This window comes from Calidris pugnax, unplaced genomic scaffold (genome assembly GCF_001431845.1).
Source record: "Calidris pugnax isolate Ruff unplaced genomic scaffold, ASM143184v1 scaffold27, whole genome shotgun sequence".
NCBI classification, from domain to species: domain Eukaryota; kingdom Metazoa; phylum Chordata; class Aves; order Charadriiformes; family Scolopacidae; genus Calidris; species Calidris pugnax.
Window position 1 is genome coordinate 7368007 of NW_015090893.1, and position 24659 is coordinate 7392665.

A 24659-nucleotide genomic window follows, 5' to 3' on the forward strand; every position below is an offset into this window, starting at 1 on the left:
GGGGAAAGATGGCTTTAAATATTTATTTGCCAGGGGCACCGAGTGGTTGGGATCCTGTTCCCACAGCTTCCCGGGGAGAGCAGCGGGGCTGAGATGTTTAATCTGGGCGTCTCTCATGATGAATCTCCCAGGATCTTCTTGCTGACTTCTCCGTATGGTATCGGTCATCTGCTGAAGCAGTAGAGCGTCCGAATAAACTGCAGTTTGCAGTAATTCCAGGAATCTTCCAATTTTTAACTCCTCCCTTCCATGTAAAGCCGCTGGGACAGGGAGGGTGTGGGTGTTCCCCAAAAACAGCCCTGCCTGGTGCCACAGCCCCTCTGTGCAGGGGCTGTACGGACCCCAAGGGGGGTGACATCCTCTCCATGTGACAAACACGGAGCTCTGACGTCTTCTTGCCCGGATCCCCGGGGACAGAGCTGTGTCTCCCAGGGGTTACATCCTTTCAGCTCTGATATTTCCAAAGGCCTCACTTTCTTTTTGTTTCCAGGGAAAGTATGGACCCAAATTCATCATCTTTAATTTAGCCCCTAGAACTTGTGCCTCCTTTAGGGAAAAGTGGGTCCGAATCACTGCATTTCACTGCATGAAAAAGTACCTTTTCTGAAAGGCTGGAGGAAATGATGCCTTCCCCCTGGAAAACCTCAACAGGTTTTGTGTCTCTTTGAGACACAAAAATCCCCCTGAGCATTTGTGGGGCCGTGTCCCTGGCAGTCTGTCTCTGGAGGACATGGGAGCACAGAAAACCATGAGGAAGTGTCTTGGTGTGGTAGTGCCATCACCCCCAAATGAGGGGCTGTGAGTTGGAGCTCAGGACTGCTCCTGGCATTAGTAGATTCAGAGTTGCTGAGTGCTTCCTGTCCCACCTCCCCGTCCCCACCAGGGACTGGCATTTGCCTTTGAAATCTTTTGTATGAAACCTGTGGCCTGTTACACCTCGCTTTTGCCAGCTGCTCTGGGGAGAATGAAAATCATCAGCTCCCCCCAGAGCAAGAGAGATCTTGGTCAGGGAAAGGAGGAACAAAGTGAGTGACCCAGCATCCCCCAGCCTTTGGTTAAGAGCTTCGTTCTGAACGAGCATCTGTCCCTGTGGTGGGGGTCTGACCACCAGCCCCCATCCTGGCCTTGCAGTTTGGGCAGTTGGAGTTGTCCGAGGCTTGGTCTGCTCTGCTGCACGCCCAGCCCTGCCGGAGGAGGGATCTGCGCTGCAAGGGGCTCGCAGAGGGAGGGAGGGAGGGAGGGAAGCTCGGGCGATGCTAACCATCTGGAAGTTTGATGGTTTGCAGAGCCATCACCTTAGAAAGCAGTCTCGGATGGTGAAGGCAGCCAGGCAGAGCTCAGCAGGGAGGTCACACCAGTGTGTCCCCCCACAAACTTCAGAAATAGGGACAGAGAGCGGGGCATGAACTGGTGTGCTGGTACCTGGTGCTACCTGAAAAACCAGCTCAGAGCAGTGGGTTGCCTGTTGCTTTGGGAAGTGGTGTGTCCATCATGATGGACAGGGGTGTACGCTGTGTCTCCGTGGCAGGGATCCCTGGGGATGGGAGCCTGGCTGTGTATGGAGCTGCTGAGCCTGTGTTTGACCCTGCTGCTGCCTGCAGCCCAGTTCAGCTCATCCTCTCTGCAGCAGCATCCGCACACTGGGCCAGACCCAGCTTGACGGCAGGGGCCCATTTCCCAAATTGGCAGGGAATTTGCAGTTCAGACCCCCTTCTCGGGCTATGCCTGGGTCCCCCTCCTCGTCCTCCTCATGCCCTATTCCTGGTCCAGGCTCCTCAGCCGTGCATCCCCCGGAGGGACCTATAAACCCGCAGCTTCAAGCAGGCAGGCATTGCGCTACGAGTGCTGGCCTAGGGAATAAATTACCTTAACAAGCCCATTTGCATTCGTCTCCCACTGCTTTGACACATGGACAGTGGTTTTTAAACGGTCTGCTGGGCAGCCCGTGACTTCCTGCGGCTCAGGTGGAGCATCGCTCAAATCCCTGTCCTGTTTAAAGGCTTTCTCCCTCCCCACAGAGCTGGACCGGGGCCTGACCGAACCCCAGATTCAAGTGATTTGCCGCCAGATGTTGGAAGCCCTCCATTACCTCCACAGCAAAAAGATCATCCACCGGGACCTGAAGGCAGGCAACGTGCTCCTCACCCAGGATGGAGACATCAAGCTCGGTGAGCCACACAGGAGCGTGGCAGGCTCTTCGCTTGGCCAGGCTCGTTGGGAGAGCAGCCATGGGCGATGGCGCTGCTTGGCACCATCTCACTACGCCAACGACCGCCATGTGCTGCTGGGAGCTGGAATATGGTGTTCGGCTGTGCCTGAGCATGGGGTGGGATATGGGGGATGCTCTCTGCCTTCTGCCATGCCTGCGGGACATCAGCTCCTTGTCTGCTGGCTGATGAGCTCAGGTGGGAGAAGGTGGGGGGAAAACTTTTGTGGGAGGCCAGGTCTACCATGGAGCTGTGTGCTGTGCTTAGCCCCCAGCTGGGCACCGGGACTCCCCGAGCTGCAGCCGTGCTCAGACGCCTGATGGGTTTTCGTGAATTTATTTAATCCCTCTTTGAACTCGATTTTTATGGGTTTTGGCCTGCTGAGCATCCTGTGCAGGGTGCCAGTTGGCAGGGCTGGGAGCTGGAAGAATTCATCTTATCTCCAGAGCAGGTCTGGTGGTGACAGGGTGGGTTTTGCCAAAGGGTTGCTTTGCCAGCTCGCTGTGGGCTTGAGTTAAATTGGCGTCCACCTGCCTGTGGGGGGATGAGAAGGTAGCTTTGTCTGTGGGGTCTCATCAGAAAGGTGATTTCGTTCTAGACCCTGATGAGGGGTGCTGGCAGCCATGGGCTGTTCTTGGGATGATGGAGACCAGCAAGCCTGGGAAGATGGAAGCTTTCCTGTGACCATGGGCTCTGCTCTGGCATAAGAAATACTCTGCTGACTTGGGCCAAGGGCAACCCATAGTCAGGGATACCCTGAGCCTGAAGTGCAAATGGATAACAGCTCTTCCAGAGGTTATCAGGGCCACCTTTGGAGAGTAAACTGACCTTTAGTGGGCTTGGTACCTTCTGCAGGTCTTACCAGGTTGGGTTGGCTTCAGCAGCTCTCTATAGGAGGCACACAATCAGGGAAAGGCATCACACAGTGGCTGCTGTGCGTGGGGCTGAAGGAAAGAGAAAGAATGCAACAGCACTTTGGTTTTTCTGGTGTAAAATGAGACTTTTTGCTGTGAAATAGCAGTCCTGAAAGTAATCTGCCACAGAGCTGCTTTTGTTTGTTTGTGGAAAAGATCTTGGCTTCGGTCTAGATGCGTAGGGTTTGGATTACAGTAGGGGTGGCTTGTTATGCCCTGTTTTACAGTACATGGGGGGGGAAGGTCCCTGGTGGTTGCGTACCCAAAAGCAAATTTAATTTCTGATGCTCAGTTTAGAGGAAACAGCACATTGTATCATGTTCTTGCCTTAAATGTGTGTTTGCTTTTAAATCTGCGTTTCAGCCAAGTGTGCTAATTGAGAAGGGTCGTTCAGTTTTCCTACAGCATCTAATGTTACTGCTCTTTGCAGCTGACTTTGGAGTGTCTGCCAAAAACATGAAAACCTTGCAAAAGCGAGACTCCTTCATTGGGACCCCTTACTGGTGAGTGACCTGCTTGCTAAGAAATCCTGCGTTCGTGAGGAGCATCGCTCTTCTGAAAATCAGGCTTGCAGAGAAATTGGGAGCTGGTGGCCTTTGGGATGTGTTGGACCACGGTGCCTCACCGAGCACGGGTGGGATGATTTTAACAAGGAGTCTGGGCCAGTGTTCACACGTGCAAGGGTTTCCCGTGCCTGTAGGGAGCTATGAGCAGCCTTGGCTATGTGGGACCATTGCCCGGTGTCACGGTGCCCTGAGCTGGCTGAGGGGCCACCATGCTCCATGCTTGGAGGAGTGAGGGACACACATGTGCTCGCGTGTGTGCACTCACCGCTCCCCCCACCCTGGGGGGTGGAGTGGGCTTTGAAGCGGCTCCAAGCACATGGGAACGACTCCTCGCTCCAGAAATGCAATCTCTAAATCACCCGACTTGCTGAAGGAATGGAATTGGCGAGGATTAATTTATTGTCTGAAGCAACATCCGTGCCAGATGTCAATGGCCTGGGGGTTTCCATGGGCTGTCTGGGCTGTCTCGGCTGGTCTGTGGAAGAAGGAAGGGGGTTGGACCCCTTAGAAATGATGCTGCTGCTTCTGAAACCCCAAGGCTGGGAGGGAAAATGGGTGCAATGGTGTGGATTGTTTAAAGCATTTAATTGCTGCTGCAAGGCTCACATGTGTGGCAGGGGTGTCATCCCTCACCATCCCTGCTCCTTGCTCTGCCCCTTGCAGGATGGCCCCCGAGGTGGTGATGTGCGAGACCATGAAGGACACTCCGTATGACTACAAGGCGGACATCTGGTCCCTGGGAATCACGCTGATTGAAATGGCCCAGATCGAGCCACCCCATCACGAGCTCAACCCCATGAGAGTCCTGCTGAAGATTGCCAAGTCCGACCCCCCCACGCTCAGCTGCCCTTCCAAATGGTGAGGGGTTTTGGGCACCGCAGCCTGGAGTACACATCTCCCAACTTGTGCAGTATTTCAAGAGAGAAAAAATAGTCTTTTTGTGACTGTGACTGTGCTGGTGGTGTACAGGCAGCGCAGGGGGAGCTGCTGCCCACCCACAGCCCTGATGATGTGAGGGTGATCCCATGGCTGTTTTCAAAACATCCTGGTTTTGAAGACATCCTGCCTGTCCTGTGAAAGGCAGATCTTATTCTAAACTTGGAGATGCCCAAGACCTTCAGAATTTCTTTCCTGGAGTCAGGAAAACCTCTTCTGCATTTTAAAAAAAATTCTATCAGTTAATTGTTATTTTTTTTGTAGTTGTGACAAAACCCACTGCATGAAAGCCAGCATTGTCACAAGCATTGTTAAAGCGGTTCAGGTAGCAAGTAGGACCCTGCCAATAAATCCAGCAGGCAGGGTGGGAGCTTTTCCTCTGGAGCAGCTCAGAAGCCAGAATTGGATCAGGGGGACAGTCTGTATCTCAGAGCTGCGCTTTGCAGGCTGAGGGTGCCCTCCTATGGGGTTCATGGTCCGTCACATCCGTTCTTTCACACTGCAACTGTGGGGATGGAGCCCAGAGCATCCTTGTCCGCAAGCAGCTCCACCATGGGCTCCCTTTGGAGGATAATTGCTGGTGTTCTCTTTTCTCTCTTTGCCTTGGCCATGGGGGACAGTGGCTGGTGCTCAGTCCCACTGTCTGTTGCCATCACAGGTAAACCAAAATGTAGTCCTTCCCTTGGTGATGTTGCTCATTCTCTTATAAATAATCAGAGTAACTGAGCACTGGCTTTCCCATGCTGGGAATGAAATGGTAATTGTGGCCAGGTGTCAACTGGACACAAACTGCAAAGGGATTGAGCAGACCTCTGTGGTGTTTGAGGCCTTTTCCCTCTTCTGAGCTTCTCACCAACGACTGTGTTTTAAGGTCCATGGAGTTCAGAGACTTCCTGAAGACGGCGCTGGACAAGAACCCGGAGACCCGGCCCAGTGCTGCCCAGCTGCTGGAGGTAGGGACCAGCACCAGCCTCTGGGCTGGGTCTGCAGCTGGTGTCTGGATCACGAGTGTCCAAACCACCTGTGTCTGTACAGCCTGGTTCTCCTTAAGGAGGATAAAAGGGGGGAAAAAAAAAAAAGTGTTGATGGGCCCTAGGTTGATTTCAGATGGCCTTTGTCTTGTTTAGAAAGTTCATAGTCCCTTTCAGTCACTAAAACGCTCCAAAAAGGAACAGCAATGCTTTTGCCTATGGAGCAACCTGCAGAGCCCCTGTGGACACCAGCTGGACTGAAACTGGCTCCCCTTGCCTAAAAATGCCCGCAGGGCAGCCAGCTTGGGTTATACCTGGTTATCCCAGATTTAAATTCAAGTCCTTTCCTTTCCACCTCTCCCCTTTCAAAATAATAGCAAAATCCTGGACGGTGATTTTTTTCCCTGCTGACCGCAGACCCTCTCGCTCTGCGGCGCTGGCTGCTCGCTCCCTGTCCTGCACCCGAGGTGGAGGGAGGAAACGTGCAACCTTCCCTGCAGACCCTTTTTCTGGATCTCACCACAAACACCCTGCTGTGTGCACCCAGCGATTTGAGCCCGGTTTCAGTTAAACCTTCCCCCAGGCTCTGTTTGCGCTCAGGGATGCTGCAGACCGGCTCGTGTCCTGCTCCTGGTGGCACTCTGAGGGCTGGGACCTGCACTCCAGAGCTCAGCCTGCCTGTGGTGAGGGGGGACATCTCCTCTGCAGTGAGAGCCCCTTGTTTAAACGCAGCTGGTGCTTTTGTTTGGGGGGATGTTGACATAAAGCAGCTTTGCAGAGCACCACGCTCTGAGCATCTGTGTGCAGAGCTGGCTCTTGACCTCGGCATCATGTTGGCTCTTGTTCTCCCTCACACGTGGAGCACCTATCTGTAAATTCATCTGTAATTGCTGTAAATTCAGCAATATTTCTAGCTATTTTGGGTTCCTGAGAAGTGTGAAGTGACTGTGCCACTTGCCTAACTTGTGCAGTTGTACAGTCGGAGCAAGGACAAGTATGAAACCCAAAATGTGATTTCCTAAACTTTATAGATTGTCCCTCACTCCACTGCTCCTTCGTAGAAAACCTAGCCCAAGGAGAAAGCTTATTTGAGCTGGTGCCTCTCTCAGGTTTTCCAACCTGCCATACATCTGTAAATTCATCTGGGGGGTTGAGCCTGGTGACAGTGGCGAGAACCATGTCCTTAGGTCTTTGCGGTGGTGTTAGAGCAAGAGGTGGTCCTTGCCGTTGGCATCCCCAAGGGCTCACTTGGCCAGGAGGTCAGGTTTTTTTGGCCACCTCATGCATGTGCATTGTGCTTGGCTTTTCAGCATCCCTTCGTCAGCAAGGTGACCAGCAACCGGGCCCTACGCGAGCTGGTGGCCGAGGCCAAGGCTGAGGTGATGGAAGAGATCGAGGACAGTAGGGATGAAGCAGAAGACGATGACTCCTCAGAGTCTGTCTCGGTGAGTGCTCCCGGCCCCATGCTGGCCAGTTTGCCAGTACGACTGTGGTGAAGGAAAGAGCCCAGCAACTTTTCTAGGCTCCTAAAGGCTGGTTCACGGCTCTTCTGGGCCCCATCAGGTGGAGGGGGAAGCTGTTGCTTGGCCAGGGAGGGGCTGTTTTTCAGTGGCTGCCAAGGGCATGGAGAAACAATGATGCTGGCGGGTGGCCCAGCTTGCCTGCTTGTGGGAGGGGCTTGCAAAAAGTGGTGCCTCTTAAGAATTTGCAGGTTCTATAGCTGCCCCACTGTGCTGTTTCCTTCCATCCAGTGTCCATAGTCCTTAGGACCACAAACCTGGAGAAAGACAGAAGTATAGATAGATAGTAGGTGTCCTGAAAGGGAAGATTTCCTTCCAATAACTCTTTAGCTGTGGGTGACTTTGATGCGTGAGGATTTGCAGCTCTTGCAGTTGTGTTAAAGTGGTGGAGCAAAACCCAACACTTTCCCTTCGCTGCCTTTCCAGCCCCCTGGGAAGCACAAGCGGGACCCTTCTGAGGCAAGTCAGATGAGTTTTGATGGAGAGAAGCCTCCGGACTCTTCCTTGCCCAAGGCAGTGAATGGGCCTGTGGGGACTGGCAAAGAGACCACAGATGGACAAAGTGATAAAGTCTCAGATGAAGGGATAAGCAGTGACAATGACAAATTGGAGAGCAACCATTCTACAAAGACCCTTTCCAGCTCGACCACCTCGGCCACCCAGGGCAAGCCAGACATCATCTCGCAGCCTGGACAGCTGGCTAACTCAGCGGAGGGTGACAAGCAGCCTGGGCCAGGCAGCAAGGAGCGGAAGAGCATCGGGGAACGACCAGAGAGCAGCCACCTGGAGAACTTCACGAATGAGAAGCTTGCCAATGGGAGCTTGGAGCCCCCAGCACCGTTCTCTGGCAGCCGGTCCAAAGGGGATTCGGATTCTGGCAGCACTTCAGCCTCTGAAAGCATGGACCTCACCATCTCCCTGTCTGCTGACCTGTCCCTCAACAGAGAAAGTGGCTCCATCTCCCTGAAGGTGAGAGTGGTGGGCAGAGGGTGCGGAGAAGGGAGGGCAGCAAACCCCTGCTAAAAAGCACTCCACACATGGGTCTGCGTTAAACTGAGCCACAGGAGAATCATAGAATCATAGAATCGTCTAGGTTGGAAGGGACCTTAAAGATCATCAAGTCCAATGGCATGTCCCCAAAGGGAGCAGAAGCTCTCAGTGGAGCTGCTGAAGTGCCCCAGGCCACTGAAATCTAATGGAAGTCCAATATTTGTAGCTATTTTGGGTTCCTGAGAAGTGTGAAATGACTGTGCCACTCACCTAACTTGTGCAGTTGTACAGTCAGAGCAAGGACAAGTATGAAATCCCAAATGTGATTTCCTAAACTTTATAGATTGTCCCTCACTCCAATGTTCCTTCCTAGAACACCTAGCCCAAGGAGAAAGCTTATTTGGGCTGGTGCCTCTCTCAGTTTTTCCAACCTGCCACACATCTGGCCTGGTTTGTGTCAGTAGTGACTTGCATGAAGACCTCCCAGGCTTCTTGGCTTTTGCTTAGGCTTTCCAGAGGTTGGAAATGCTTGTGAGCCAAAGCTGGCCAGGTCAGCATGGCTTAGAGGAAGAAGCAAAATAACTGGAATGGTATTTGCTGAGCTTCAGAAGAATAAATGTGTGTGACTTGAAGGGGCAGAGTGATGTGTTGCACAAGGCCTTTATCCAATTGCCTGCATGAGGGATAGCTTCCCGGCACAGAAACGTGCCTGAAAATCATTCTCAGCAAAACTTTCCTCCCCTCCTGTCTCCTGCTGTGAGCATGAGAGCCAGCATCCCCCACAGGAGCTCGCAATCAGTGTGGATCCCTAATGAGGGAAGTGTGATGCTCTTGCTTAGCAATTCACCCCTCCTCACTGCCTTTCCTGTGACACCTGGTCTCCTTGAGGATAAAGCCAAAGATAAATATGATGCCACAAATTGCTCTCCCCAGTTGGTCCCCGAGAATGGGAAAGGAGTTTTTTTGAGTCTTACAAGGAGTAAGTCTCTAACAGATGGTCACGTTAGCTCACGGTTTGAATTGCCCCAGCCAGAGGCAGTGCTCAGAACAAACTCAATGGCATCCCTCCAAGCAAGGTGATCAGGCAGAGCTCTCTAGGAGTGATGCTGCTGGAGGGCCCTGGGAAAGATGCTCTGCTGACACCTCTGCTTTGCACCGGGAGCTGTGAGTGTGCACGGGGGTACCAGGCTGTGTGGCTCCCTCCTCACCCAGGCTCCTTGCCCAGCCTTAGCTTCGTGGTGTTAAACTCCCCTGCTCTGCCTTTGCAAATGTTCCTGGTGTGCTGGAGGGCGTGCACAGGGTGCCAGGCAGGTTCCAGCAAAGTGTTAAACCATTTCTGGTTGTAAACATTAACTATTACTTGCTTTTTATCACAGGCTAAACCGCACAGTTAAGGTGACTCTTTTATTACCAGACTCTTTTTCCAGTTGCTTATAGTTTAGGCAAAAAAAAAGTTTTAGCAAAAAGTATCTGGGTCTATTTTTATTTTTATTTTTTTTAGAAAGATTAGGGATAAGAAATCTACAGGTGAGTTTGGGAGGCTGCAGCTGGCAGAGAAAACAGTCAGAAACAGGCAGGAGAAGAATAGAGTTTTGAAAAGGTAAACCAAACTTTTTCAGATAATTTTTATTTTTTTTAGAAAGATTAGGGATAAGAAATCTACAGGTGAGTTTGGGAGGCTGCAGCTGGCAGAGAAAACAGTCAGAAACAGGCAGGAGAAGAATAGAGTTTTGAAAAGGTAAACCAAACTTTTTCAGAAACAAGTGTTTCTGGAGGTAACTCCTTTTCAGTGTCTAGCTTGAGTCTCTGAAGTCTGACCTCCTTGGATTCTGAGCGTTCACAGCTTTGGCTGAAACCCTTGGGAGCTTGAGGAGTCACACTGGGATGTGTGCTGTGAAGTGTGCTCAGAGTGGGGACTCAAAGTCAGCGTCCCATATGACCACAGTTTCTCAGACTCTTCTCTGGAGAGCAATTTACTTCACAGGAGTGTTTGAAAGCACATTTACTCGTGTTCAAGAGAGGATACTGAACATAAGTTCAGCATCGTAAGGATACTGTTATACCTGCTACTGAGGGATAACAGAAAATACCAGGAGAAAATAATTATGGTTTTAGATCTACATTTGAGTAGCTCCATGAACATGGCAGGGAGCTGCTCCTTCAGGAGTGGGGGAAGAGCCTGGGGACCACTCGGGGACCAGGCACCAGCCTGGCTACAGCAGCTCCAGGTTGCTGGGCTCAGTGAGTCACAGTGTCTGACCTCCTTGGGTTCTGAGCATTCACAGCTTTGGCTGAAACCCTTGGGAGCTTGAGGAGTCACACTGGGATGTGTGCTGTGAAGTGTGCTCAGAGTGGGGACTCAAAGTCAGCATCCCATATGACCACAGTTTCTCAGACTCTTCTCTGGAGAGCAATTTACTTCACAGGAGTGTTTGAAAGCACATTTACTCGTGTTCAAGAGAGGATACTGAACATAAGTTCAGCATCGTAAGGATACTGTTATACCTGCTACTGAGGGATAACAGAAAATACCAGGAGAAAATAATTATGGTTTTAGATCTACATTTGAGTAGCTCCATGAACATGGCAGGGAGCTGCTCCTTCAGGAGTGGGGGAAGAGCCTGGGGACCACTCGGGGACCAGGCACCAGCCTGGCTACAGCAGCTCCAGGTTGCTGGGCTCAGTGAGTCACAGTGTTAATGGGCACCGCGGGTGGCTCAGACAGCTGGATGATGGCATTTTCTCATTTTGAAAACACAGGAGGTTTAGCCGTTTCAATTCAGTTTGGAGCAGTAAGAGCCTTTGTGACCTAAGCTGGTCTCGTGCAAACTTCTTTGCACCAATTTCTCTGTGTAGGCTGAACCACTACTATAGTGAGACATTGTTACACAGTGAGCAAGTTGCGTGCTCTTGGAGTTTCTCCGTCTCCTCCATTGCAGCAAGCTCTCTGGAGGTTTGCTTTGGGCCTTGCTGGCTCTCATGAAGCTCTTCTGCCATCTTCTATATCTGTAATGGTCATCACAGTAGAGCAAGAAGACTTCAGGGACTTTGCTCATTCTGCCACTGTGCTTTCCCTGTAGGGCTACATGATTCAAGTCTTTCCTATATATACATATATTTTATTTATTATTTTTTTTTCCCCAAAGAAACTGAGTCCCTGGACACAGTCCTTTGGGCAGGCTGGATGTGGACCTGTTGTGGCTCTGCTGGCAGAGGGTGCTGTGCTCCTTGCACTTGTCCCTACCTATGCTAATGAAAGTGAGCCTGGGCTGTGCTTTTGGAGGTTGCTGTAAGGGGCTCAGAGCTGGTTGTGATTAGCAGAGTACTGTAATGAGGGCTAGAGGGACAGGAGAGCTGAGTCTTCGGGCAGGGCTGGCTTGTTTTCCCCTGGCTCCATCTGCAGCCACAGCCTGACATGAGGTCCTGCCCATCTCACACCTGCAGGTGTGGGGGTACCTGTGGGTAAAATGGGCCAGCAGCTTTAAAAGAACCCTTTGCAAGCTTCACATTGCGTGGATTCCTCAACACTGCAATACAGCAAGGTCCCGACATCCCCCTTCAGGGTCTACTTTAGGTAGTGAGGAAAGGCCCTTGGGTTGGTGGGTTGTCTCTCCTCCAGGTCAGGTTTCTGCAGGGTGGAAATCATGCTGTACTTCAGCATGGTAGCAGAGGCTGCGTGGTTTGAATGGCAGCTTCAAACCTGCCGATGATTTTTGCTCAGTGTGGTTTCCTTGCTTATGTTCTTCATTAATGGCATCAAAATTGCTCTGAGGCTTCCAGCTGTAGCACCCTGTGCAACGAGCCGGGGAGCTGCTTCATGGCCTCCTCCTTTCCTCCCCTGCTGAACTCAGGACTCAAGGATGCACAAGAAGACACTGAAACGCACCCGCAAGTTTGTGGTGGATGGAGTAGAGGTGAGCGTCACCACCTCAAAGATCATCAGCGAGGATGAGAAGAAGGACGAAGAGATGAGATTTCTCAGGCAAGTGGGTCACTGGGAGGGAGGGAGGAAGGGAGGGCAGGGGGCTGAGTCAGGGCAGAGATTTTTTTTCTGCAAACAAATCCAGGAGCGATGTAAAGTCCTCCATTTTTCTGTCTTGGACAGAACAACTGTCCAGTGTGGACAATACTACTTTTAGCCTTTTTAGCCTTTCTTTGGAGGGCTTGCTGCAACACCTAAGCTGAGTTCTGTTTGCAGGAGAACAAAGGGATGCATCTCGGGGATAAGATGCAGCAAGGCTGTGGTGAGGGAAGCTTGTGCTGTGGCTGGCTCTGTCCTCAGGGGGGTGACTGAATGGTGTCTCCTGGAAAAATAAGCACTGAAATCTTCTCAAGATGCTCCTCTTCATTTTGTTCTTGTATCTCCTCAGATTTCATTAACAGAAAGGCCAAGGGAGTTGTAAACTCCTTGATCATCACTTAATATTCATGGGTGTGTCCTCCCTGCTTAAGGCTTTATGACTCCTTTGTGGATCTTGCAGCTTTCAAACCTCCATGACCCTTTCTCAGGGAGAGAAACTGCTGTTTCTAGCTTTGTTACTAGCAGTAGCAGCACTGAAATGAGAAGGCCCTTAAAATAATTTGCTACTGAGGGATAACAGAAAATACCAGGAGAAAATAATTATGGTTTTAGATCTACATTTGAGTAGCTCCATGAACATGGCAGGGAGCTGCTCCTTCAGGAGTGGGGGAAGAGCCTGGGGACCACTCGGGGACCAGGCACCAGCCTGGCTACAGCAGCTCCAGGTTGCTGGGCTCAGTGAGTCACGGTGTTAATGGGCACTTGGCTCAGACAGCTGGATGATGGCATTTTCTCATTTTGAAAACACAGGAGGTTTAGCTGTTTCAGTTCAGTTTGGAGCAGTAAGAGCCTTCGTGACCTAAGCTGGTCTCGTGCAAACTTCTTTGCACCAATTTCTCTGTGTAGGCTGAACCACTACTATAGTGAGACATTGTTACACAGTGAGCAAGTTGCGTGCTCTTGGAGTTTCTCCGTCTCCTCCATTGCAGCAAGCTCTCTGGAGGTAGTGTTAATGGGCACCGCGGGTGGCTCAGACAGCTGGATGATGGCATTTTCTCATTTTGAAAACACAGGAGGTTTAGCCGTTTCAATTCAGTTTGGAGCAGTAAGAGCCTTTGTGACCTAAGCTGGTCTCGTGCAAACTTCTTTGCACCAATTTCTCTGTGTAGGCTGAACCACTACTATAGTGAGACATTGTTACACAGTGAGCAAGTTGCGTGCTCTTGGAGTTTCTCCGTCTCCTCCATTGCAGCAAGCTCTCTGGAGGTTTGCTTTGGGCCTTGCTGGCTCTCATGAAGCTCTTCTGCCATCTTCTATATCTGTAATGGTCATCACAGTAGAGCAAGAAGACTTCAGGGACTTTGCTCATTCTGCCACTGTGCTTTCCCTGTAGGGCTACATGATTCAAGTCTTTCCTATATATACATATATTTTATTTATTATTTTTTTTTCCCCAAAGAAACTGAGTCCCTGGACACAGTCCTTTGGGCAGGCTGGATGCGGACCCGTTGTGGGTCTGCTGGCAGAGGGTGCTGTGCTCCTTGCACTTGTCCCTACCTATGCTAATGAAAGTGAGCCTGGGCTGTGCTTTTGGAGGTTGCTGTAAGGGGCTCAGAGCTGGTTGTGATTAGCAGAGTACTGTAATGAGGGCTAGAGGGACAGGAGAGCTGAGTCTTTGGGCAGGGCTGGCTTGTTTCCCTGTGGCTCCATCTGCAGCCACAGCCTGACATGAGGTCCTGCCCATCTCACACCTGCAGGTGTGGGGGTACCTGTGGGTAAAATGGGCCAGCAGCTTTAAAAGAACCCTTTGCAAGCTTCACATTGCGTGGATTCCTCAACACTGCAATACAGCAAGGTCCCGACATCCCCCTTCAGGGTCTACTTTAGGTAGTGAGGAAAGGCCCTTGGGTTGGTGGGTTGTCTCTCCTCCAGGTCAGGTTTCTGCAGGGTGGAAATCATGCTGTACTTCAGCATGGTAGCAGAGGCTGCGTGGTTTGAATGGCAGCTTCAAACCTGCCGATGATTTTTGCTCAGTGTGGTTTCCTTGCTTATGTTCTTCATTAATGGCATCAAAATTGCTCTGAGGCTTCCAGCTGTAGCACCCTGTGCAACGAGCCGGGGAGCTGCTTCATGGCCTCCTCCTTTCCTCCCCTGCTGAACTCAGGACTCAAGGATGCACAAGAAGACACTGAAACGCACCCGCAAGTTTGTGGTGGATGGAGTAGAGGTGAGCGTCACCACCTCAAAGATCATCAGCGAGGATGAGAAGAAGGACGAAGAGATGAGATTTCTCAGGCAAGTGGGTCACTGGGAGGGAGGGAGGAAGGGAGGGCAGGGGGCTGAGTCAGGGCAGAGATTTTTTTTCTGCAAACAAATCCAGGAGCGATGTAAAGTCCTCCATTTTTCTGTCTTGGACAGAACAACTGTCCAGTGTGGACAATACTACTTTTAGCCTTTTTAGCCTTTCTTTGGAGGGCTTGCTGCAACACCTAAGCTGAGTTCTGTTTGCAGGAGAACAAAGGGATGCATCTCGGGGATAAGATGCAGCAAGGCTGTGGTGAGGGAAGCTTGTGCTGTGGCTGGCTCTGTCCTCAGGGGGGTGACTGAATGGTGTCTCCTGGAAAAATAAGCACTGAAATCTTCTCAAGATGCTCCTCTTCATTTTGTTCTTGTATCTCCTCAGATTTCATTAACAGAAAGGCCAAGGGAGTTGTAAACTCCTTGATCATCACTTAATATTCATGGGTGTGTCCTCCCTGCTTAAGGCTTTATGACTCCTTTGTGGATCTTGCAGCTTTCAAACCTCCATGACCCTTTCTCAGGGAGAGAAACTGCTGTTTCTAGCTTTGTTACTAGCAGTAGCAGCACTGAAATGAGAAGGCCCTTAAAATAATTAAAACAGAAATTATTTTTACTTGATTCCCTATTCTAGGCTCCGTTGTGCTGCTCTGAGGGACTCCCTGAGACTATAATCTGTCCCAAGTACCATGTGTCCCTGCAGCAGCCTTATTTCTACGCTGTAATGTCAGATGTGTGCAGAAGGTCATGAGCTACTAATTTTTGTGTGAGAAGTGCATATAACCCCAATAATACACAGGGAGCATGTGTACTGGGGATTTGCAGCCACTGCTGTTTTCTCTTGGTCCGCTTAGGTGTGGTGGTTTTTGTCCCTGGAAAGAGGCTCCTTTTTAATTTTTAAATAGTGCCTGCTCCATCTGGGAGGTGGTAGAAAAGACATAGGGGCTTGGCTTGGAAAGCATTGAGTGCCAGGACATCTTTTGGAAGAAGTGTTTTTTCCCTTGGGACTAGCTAGTGGGCACCATCAACTCCCCTGGCATCTTGATTTGCACTTAAAGGGCTTGTTTTTGGCGTTTCAGAGCACACCAAGGTATTGATCTGAAGGATAGCTTAGAAGAGAGCACATCATATTGTGCCAGTTGGTTTAATGGGGCTTGAGTTTGTTTTGAAAGAAGTCATTCCAGGAGAGTGTGGTACTTGATGTGTGAGGCAGCAGCAGAGGTCATGGAAGGGATCCTGCTTGGGGAAATGGCTTCTGCTGGTCCTTTTCCCTGGTACATCAGTGATTTCCAGCTCAGTCAGGCACAGACATGGCAAACGGGCCCAAACACAACCGTCTGAGCAGAGGTTCCCTTTTACTGGACGTGAGGCTGGGTGCAGGGAGTGATGCAATATCATGCTAGATAGGTCAGGATTTGGGAAAATAGCCCTTTCTGCCACCCAGGCACGAGCAAGAAGGGATACAGAGTACTGGGGCCAGGCCAGGGCAGCCCCAGCTTGGCCTGAGCTGTGTTTTGAAGACCAACGTGCACTAACCCAACTGGCAGAACAGGTATTTTGGGTGCTGGCTGGGAGCCTGTTCCCTGCAGCATCACCTCAGGAGCTTCGACAGGGCTTGTTTGAGGAGCTGTGAACGCTAACACACCTTACCTGTGAAAACTGAGGGTTTGCCAGCAGTCAATGCAATTAGCATCCCACTTCCTCGCAGTGTGCTGGCGTGTTGGAGCCCAGAGCACATCACTCGGTTGGCATTCACCTCCTGCCTGTCCTCAGAGCAAGCAGCATGGTTCTACGGGATGGTTGTGTGGCTGCCGTGCCCCGCTGAAACGCTCTGGTTCTTGATTCTGCCCTCTCCACTCAGGCACGGGGCTCTGGACTTGCCTGACTGGGTATTTCTCCATTTTTAACCCTCCGCAGGCGGCAGGAGCTGCGGGAGCTGCGTCTCCTTCAGAAGGAGGAGCACCGCAACCAGGCCCAGCTCAACAGCAAGCACCAGCTGCAGCTGGAGCAGATGCTCCGGCGCTTCGAGCAAGAAATGACGGTAGGTGGGCAGGGAAGGGGAAGCTCCTGGGTACGGGCTGGCTTGACTTCTGCAGATGCCCTGCAAACCCTCACAGAGGGCGATGCTCTCAGGGTCGCAGCATCCCTGGGGCATCACATCTGGAGGGAGGAGGACAGCCAAGAAACCCCTTTGGGATCCGAGGGATGGGATGCGTTTGTGGAGGACAGAAGCTTTTGTGGGCGTTAAGCACATGCCATCTGTGGCTGGAGAAGGACTGGCTGCCATTGCCCAGCAGGGTGTAGCAGGGGAAGGGTTGTCCTGGAGTTTCCCTCTTTGGTGATCCTTTATTGTATGTCTGTTCAGGGCTACGATGGGAAATGGTTTATAGCGCTGTTGTATTTCACAAAAAAAACCCAAACCTTTAAATAAGAAAGCAGTGTGGCCAGAATATGAAAGCAGGAAAACTGCCAAAACTTTGAGTGTGAATTGAATAAAGATAAACTGGACATATATATACTTAGTCCGTCCATGGACAGCTTACACCGAAGCAAAATAATTTTGTAGGCAAGTCCCTTTAAAGTTTTCATGAGCCAACTTTTAAGTACCCCTTTAGTAATTCACCTCGTGTGTGTGTCTGGTAGCCCCATCCCCTCGCGGCAGGCTGGGAGCCATCACTCATTTCTGTGTTCTGTTACATTTCTAGTCTTGACGTGCCACGTCTGTGAATTCCCATCTCAGCAAGTCACTTCTCATTTGTGAAATGGATTTCACCGTGCAGTGCCACATGCAAAAGCCCCAAAAGTGCCTCCTTACCCCTTTCCCCAGGACAGTTTGTCACCCACTTCTGCTGACACCTGAGTGCTCACAGCGGGAGAGAGTGGACACAAGGGTGCTGTCTGAGAGCAGGAAAAGTGGAAATCCTGGTTTGCAAAGAAAGAACTGTTATGTTTGAGCTTCACTGCCTGCTAATATTTGCCCAGGGCCGTGGGTCCCAGTGGGATGCTGTAGATCAGGACGTAAGCAAGGAGAAAGGGTTGAAATGCACCAGTGCTAGAACAAGTTCAAAAACACTTTGTGCTCACGCTGGAGCTGGCTCTGCCCTGTGTGCTCCACGGGGCGTTATTCGGAAACTTCTCTGTGTTTAGTAAAGCGACTCAATTCATGCAAGGACACATACCCCCCAGTTTTTTTCCCTTCCTTTCTGTGGTGTTTTTGGTTTGTTTTTTTTCTTTTAAACTTTTGGGAGGAAACAGAGCACAGAGGTGGCTGAGGTTGACCTCTGTTCCCTTCCCATACAGACAAAGAAGAAGTTCTATGACACCGAACTGGAAAACCTCGAAAAGCAGCAGAAGCAGCAGATTGAGAAGATGGAACAAGATCACTCGCTGCGCCGGCGGGAGGAGGCCAAGCGCATTCGCCTGGAGCAGGAGCGGGACCACGTCAAATTCCTGGAGCAGCTGAAGCAGATGAAGAAGGAGGTAAAAATGGGAATAAGATGGAGGAAAGCTGTTTTCCTGCATCTGTTTCTTCCAGGAAAGCTCTAGCATTTCTCCAGAGCAGATCTCAAGAGGGAAATTGGTGTTTTAGAAGGAAGCACTTGGGTTTGTTTGGTATATTTGGGTGTTTTCTGAGGTCCATCTGTACAGCAACATTAGGTAGAGTTGTTCCTGGCCTAAAGTGACCTCATTTCCCTCCCCAAAGGTCAAGAACGAGGTTGAGAAGCTACCACGGCAACAGCGCAAAGGGAACATGAAGGTGAAGATGGATGACTTTGCCCAGAAAAAACAAACCATGGTAAGGCTGAGAGAAGATTGCTACAACTCCAAGATGGGGAAGCATGTAGTAGAAAGAGGCATCTTTCCTCCTCAAGGGACTGGCAGGTATTTTAAAATACCGCCAGATGCTTTTCAAGTTGCAGCTCAAGGTGTTTGTACTGCTGTTTTCTTCCAGGAACAGGAGTTTTTGGCCAAGCAGAAGGAGGACCTGGAACTAGCCATGAAGAATATAACCGCCCAGAATAAAAAAGAGATCTGCGACAAGGAGCGCGAGTGCTTGAACAAAAAGCAGCAGCTCATGAGAGGTGGGTGGCAAAGGCTGAAAAGGAGGAAAGCAAATGCTGTAGCAGTGGGTTTATCCAACGCTGGCTCTTCCCACGCAACAGATGCTGTGACAGAGTTGCAAGCTGGCAAGATAGGATTTAGAAAAAACAGCCTTGCCAGATCCTGTCTAAATGTTTAACAATAATAATACTTAGCGCTTTAATCTTCAAAGCGCTTAACAAATACGAACCAATTAGGCTTCATAATTGCAAGAAATGATTCTCTGATACGGTTTGCAACCAGTTTCTCGTGGAAAACAGGAGGTGAATGATCACCCCCTACATCTGCTGTACTGCTCCTGTGTGTAGGGATCGCTCGTGCTGGGGATGCTTTGTGTGACCAGGGTGGGTTGTCTCCTGACCCTTCTCCCTTCCTCAGACCGGGAGGCCTGCATCTGGGATCTCGAAGAGCGTCAGCAACAGGAGAAACACCAGCTTGTCAAGCAGCAGCTGAAGGACCAGTATTTCCTCCAGAGGCACGAGTTGCTCCGGAAGCATGAGAAGGTGAAGAGTTAACACCTTCCTACGCTGGTGTTGGTCAGCAAGGGTGCCTGGGTGTCCTCAGAAGGGATGTTTCCCTTCCAGGCTGTAAGTGGGAGTGGGGTATGGGCTCAGAGTTAAAGGATTTGGTCATTATTAGTGAGAAGGGGCCAGAATAATGCTTGGATCATCCTCCTTGCTTGGGATGTATATTCTGCGCCACATGCATTTAATGGACAAGAAGCAGTTGTGAACTCTGGCGGCTTTTCTGGAAATCTGTTGCTGTCCAGTATGTGGGATGGTGAATTCCCAGAGCAGCAAGTGAAGACTGGCCCATCTCAAGGTCATTTCTGCTTCCTTCCAGCCCCCTTCTGTGCTTTCACAGCATGTTGCATAGCTGCCCTCACCTCTTGTCCCCTTGGAGATGTCTGTCACCAGACACCTCTGTTCAACTCCCATATCTGCTCTCCCAACTCTCTGTGGTCTCCTCATCACTTTCTTGTTGGCCTGAGGGGTGTCTCCTCCTCTGATACCTCTCCTTCTGCCATCACAGGAAAGGGAGCAAATGCAGCGATACAACCAGCGCATGTTGGAGCAGCTGAAAATTCGGCAGCAGCAGGAGAAAGCCCGGCTCCCCAAAATCCAGCGGAGCGAAGGGAAGACACGCATGGCCATGTACAAGAAGAGCCTTCACATCCACTCCAGCGGGAGCGCATCTGAGCAGCGGGAGAAGATCAAACAGGTCAGGTCCTGCAAAGGGCACCAGGGCTGAGGCTTGGCTTGGGGGTGAAGCACTTGGCCTTTTTTTGGCTTTTCTTCTCCCATTAGGCCAGCAAATACTCCCAAATTTCTAACTCACTGCAAGGAGACAAAGGTCTTTGCTTTTGTGGCATCAAGTGTGGTTTTCAGCGCTGCTTCCGTTGTGACTAGCGTTGGGGAGCATCCTTGGGGCTTTTCTTTTGTTGCCATAAAATAGCGCGAGCAGGCTAGTCTCTTAACCAGCTTCAGAGATCAGAGCAACACTGCCCACCTGGGCGCCTGCTTTTCTCTCTTCCAGTTTGCTCAGCAGGAAGAGAAGAGGCAAAAAGCAGAGCGGCTGCACCAGCAGCAGAAGCACGAGACGCAGATGAAGGACATGCTGGCCCAGTGTGAGAGCAACACGAATGAGCTCCAGCAGCTGCAGGTACCCATCCCTTGTTGCTCAGCCTCTCGGAGCTGCCTGTGCACTGTTTCTGCTCCAGCACAAGGAGCATGATGTAAGAAGTGGCTGCAGGGGACCGTTGGTGAACTAGAACTGAGGTCCCCCTGCTCTGCCTTGAGAGGTTTTTGTGGCCGTGTTTAAACATGCCCTGGAGCTTAGAGCTCTGAATGCCTCTGGCCCATGCAAGTCCTGTTCAACCACAGGATTTACAGTCCCAGCTGCTTAATGGGTGTTTTGTTTTGTGATCTGTGTTTAGAATGAAAAGTGTCACCTCTTGATTGAGCACGAAACCCAGAAGCTTAAGTCCCTGGATGAGAACCACAACCAGCACATGAAGGAGTGGCGGGACAAGCTGAGGCCACGGAAGAAGGTAGTGCCTCCTCGGTGTGCACAGGGTGTCCTGCTTGGCTGGCTGGGGGGGCAGTGCCCATAGTTACAGTACAGTCTCTCCATCTCTGGTTGTGTGTGTTCCCTTCTCTTTAAGGCTCTGGAGGATGAGCTGAACCAGAAGAAGCGTGAGCAGGAGATGTTCTTCAAACTCAGCGAGGAGGCAGATGGACAGACGCCAGCATCCCCAACCAAACATGCCAAGTTCGTCCCCTTCAGCTCTGCAGAGAGCTCCTAACGCCCTGCAGCTGGCAGGCCACCAGCTGGTACTTCTTGTGTCCTCCTGGGCTGCAGGTGGGCAACTTTGGACTTGGGAAGACCCTCTCAGCAGCCTCTTCTCACACCACCACCCTCTTGTCCCTTCACTGTCTGAGATAAACACGGCCTCTGTCCCACACTGGGGGATGCTGACTGGAAGTTTGGTGGCTTTTCCAGGAGCTGGCCTGCTCAGCACAGCTCCAGGCTGGGAAGCCGGGCAGGACTCTTTCTGCAGTCGTATTTGCACTGTTAGCTGGATGCGTGGCCTTCACGTGAGCCTGGTGCTCACCGGGCTTGTCAGCTCAGACTGAAGCAATAACCGCTCTGAACAGGAGAAACAGGCTCCTGCCCTCTGCAGAGCTTATCACTGTGGCTGCTCCTCCTCCTGGTCCTCTGTAAGGACTTGTCTGGGGCAGGGCAGCTTTGGTGTGGTCTTAGGCTAACCTTGGCCTTGTGGCCCACCAACACTTGCCTTAGATTTATTTCTGTCTACTGTGGTCCTTTTTTTGCTCAAGGGAGAGACAGTGATTTGGATTTTTTTTTTGCCTTTGAGGAGAGAGGGTTGGGGTTTTTTTTCTTTCCTCTTCCTCCTCGTACAGACTATGCAGAAAGGGGAGTGCCTGGATGTCCTTCCAAAGATGCTTCTGCTTCTTCATTTGCTGTGATTACTGGCACCACAGTCCCTCTGGCACTTACCTAACACTGTCTTACTGGAGAACGGACTATGGCATAATTCAACTGTTCAGCTGGCTGCAGGCTTTTGTTTCTTAAAGAAGTGTATGTGTACATGCAGAGAGGGAGGTTTGTAACGGCGCTCAGTCCTGCAGTGAGGTTTGGTCACAATCATGTGCCTTCTGGTCAGGACAAGTGAGGGGCAGAAGGGTGCTATTGCCAGAGCTCTCATGATCCCACATGTGTTTGAGATTTATTTTTTTTTAAGTGCTATATATGTGTTGGCCGTGTGGGTCAGCCAGCCTGGCCACTCATGGCTATGGGCTGCCAAGCATCATTTGGAAGGAATACAGGAGTCTTGAAACAAGGAATGCAAGGGAAGAGGAGATGCAAAGACAGGTCATGGTGGCTTGTTACTCTCAACGTTGCTTTCTCCACTGATGTCTCGTCTCCTTATGATGTGCCACGGTTTCTTGGATGATTCTCCTGGCACTCAGCTTGGAGTCACGCTGCAGAGCGGCAGAGCAGCGGCAGGTCCAGCCTCTGTCCTTTCTGCTCCGTGGTAGTGTGTCTCCATTGGGCTGCTTTCCTCTGCCTACACACAGCTGCACTTGGCTGAGCTGCTGGGTAGGACCCAGAGCACTGACCTGGTGGGGGGACAGAGACCTCACTGGGCAGCAGCACCTTCTTAGCACAACCAAAAGGTGAAAGGTAGCACTTAAGTTTTCCTCTCTGTTGATCTCTGGACAAGGTTGTTTGGTGTAGGCCTGCTTCCCTAGCAAGAAAAAGATGTCTCTGCTTATAAAAAAAGTTAAAGTCTCGTGTTGATTTAGAGACATACTGGCAGTTCAGGGAAAGGTGGTATGTGATGTGCTACTTCTAGGTACCTAGGTGAAGGAGCCAGGCCCCAGGTCTTTAACAGTTCTTTCATCTGAGGAGTGCATTTACATTTACTACCCATTTAGAGTTCATAATACATATTTATAAGCTTCCTGCAAACTAGCAAGACTACATCTATTTGGGCTATTCTGAATCCACACCACTGATGTCTTTAATAAAGAATATAGCCTAGGTGGAGATCTTAAGGGCTGGCACCCTTTGTAAGCAGACTGCACAGCAGTTTTTCAGTAACTAGGCTGTCCTCCTGGGAAGACCATCCATCCCATCTCCAAAAGTACTCACTGTGCCTTTCAGATGTGATAGCACCAGGATGGGAGCTGATGTAAAAGGAATGAATGCAGGGGGTTGGTTGCTTCTGAGCAATGTGCTGGTTTGGGCCTTTTAATTGCATTAGCAATGTGTGCTGGCAGCCCCAGCGGTTCCGTTTCAGGTCTCATTGGGGTCAGGCTGGACATATTCTATGAAATGGCTGTTGTCACAGAAATCAGTATCCGGTGCCTGTCCTTCATCTTTTACATGTGACTTGGAGAAGGATGTCCTGCAGCACACTGTTTTCATAACGCATCTTCTCCAGCTGAAGGGCATTGCTGCCTCTGCCTGCCTTCCTCACCAGCCCAGGGAGCATCAGCTCTCTCTGGATACTGTGCAGCCATGAGGAAGGAGACTATTTCTGGGGGCTTTTAAAGAGCTGATGTGATGCCCAAATGATAAATCGGTTGTCCTTTTCTCACGTCCAGCTTATTTGCAGCCTGGAGCTAGCAACACAGTTTTGCATTTGCTAATAGAGAGCAGGAATGGTTGTGTCCCTTGCCCTGTCCCTATTCTCTGTTCCCTCTCCGGGTGTGCCGGGGCTCTAGTACCATGTCCCCATCCTAGAAGAGGGCAGGGGAGCACATCTTCTGATTGTTATGTTTACAGGGTGGTTATATTTTTTTCCCCCTTTCAAAAGAGGATGTTTTTGTTGTTTCCTGTTCAGAAGGAACCATGATTAAACCAGCTTGGTTTTGAGGGGGATGGGATGCCAATTTTTAAAATGTGGCTTTGAATAAAAAGGGTTTTTTAAAATATTTTGTAAAATGTCTTCAGTGGGGTCATCACTATGATGTAAAGACCCTCCTAATAAAGTAACAGACTGAGAAACCTGGGCACGTGTCTGATTTCCTGCATGATCACCAGCTGTGGCCTCAAACCAACTTTACTTCTAATCTGGGTTTTGCTGATTTATAGAAACCTCCAGAGCTGGTTCTGGGCATGTGAACCTTGCAAGGCTGAACTTCCAGTTCTTTAAAATCAAGCTAGTTGTTTCAGAAACGCTTCTGCTGCAGCTTGGAGGTGATAACATCTTTGCTACAAAGCTGAAAACTCTGGTAGAAGATATGTGAAGCAGCAGTTCCCTCAATGGCTTCGTTTTGTGTTTAAAATAGTGTTCGGCTGACCCTGCTTGGTGAAGAGGGAGTATTGCATCCTCTCATCTGATGAGTGCAAACCACTTACGCATGGCTTTTTCTTCCTTTTTAATTAGCTTGCCTGGCTTTGTGGAAGATCTCGGACAAACGCCTCAGCTCCCTGCTTTGGTGGGACAAGGAGTTCCTAGGGATGCCTCCCTGTCTCCTCCCACCCAGTACTCAGCAGAGGATCTCTTGGATCCTGGTGATTAGTTATGGGGCCAAGATGCAGATCATGTCTTGCCGTGTCAGTGCAGGAGGAGACCTCTTCTTGCTCCCTCGGGTTGCTCAGAATCTCCCACCATCTCTGTAAACAACCACAGGGCCTGTGTGGTCTTTGTTTTCTGCTCAGAGATCTTGACCTGCTGGTTTAGTTGTGATTCCTTTCATCCAGATGCCCTACACCAGCAAGGACAGACGGTGTGGAAGGGCAGCTTTGACGTGATCCCATGGAGCTGGTGTGGTTTCCCCCTCATTTTTGGAAGGTTGCTCTGGAGCCTGCCAACTTCTACCTTGGGTTTCATGCTGGAAATGACCTTGATACCAGTGTCCACCCTCGTTAGGTAATATTGCAGGCTGTGAGTCCAAACAGGGAGAAGGTGTTGGTACGGTAAGTTGCTGCTGGCAGGGTTTTAAATGGCTAGTGCTGTGGTGAGAGAAAGACAAGAGCAAATCATGAGGGTGCCCATCTCCTTACTCAGTGAAATAGTAAGAAATGAAGCAGCTGAGGATACATAATTAGCCATCTCCTTCGTTTACGTGTACTGGGACTGCATTGTCTCCTGGGACATAC

General features: G+C 50.5%; 1 protein-coding gene across 1 annotated transcript in view; it reads left to right on the plus strand.

The window, feature by feature from the left end:
- STK10 (serine/threonine kinase 10) overlaps positions 1-23552 on the plus strand; it is a 49244-nt gene extending 25692 nt beyond the window's left edge. Inside the window, exons 6-22 of the mRNA XM_014947740.1 lie at positions 2019-2168; positions 3552-3624; positions 4351-4545; positions 5495-5576; positions 6905-7039; positions 7541-8083; positions 11956-12086; positions 14286-14420; positions 16341-16464; positions 17724-17903; positions 18127-18219; positions 18376-18505; positions 18903-19027; positions 19557-19745; positions 20061-20186; positions 20461-20574; positions 20689-23552. Of these exons, the coding sequence (XP_014803226.1) occupies positions 2019-2168; positions 3552-3624; positions 4351-4545; positions 5495-5576; positions 6905-7039; positions 7541-8083; positions 11956-12086; positions 14286-14420; positions 16341-16464; positions 17724-17903; positions 18127-18219; positions 18376-18505; positions 18903-19027; positions 19557-19745; positions 20061-20186; positions 20461-20574; positions 20689-20829 (2666 nt within the window). The 3' untranslated portion in view covers positions 20830-23552. The remainder of the gene's footprint in view (positions 1-2018; positions 2169-3551; positions 3625-4350; positions 4546-5494; positions 5577-6904; positions 7040-7540; positions 8084-11955; positions 12087-14285; positions 14421-16340; positions 16465-17723; positions 17904-18126; positions 18220-18375; positions 18506-18902; positions 19028-19556; positions 19746-20060; positions 20187-20460; positions 20575-20688) is intronic.
- The last annotated feature ends 1107 nt before the right edge of the window (positions 23553-24659 follow it).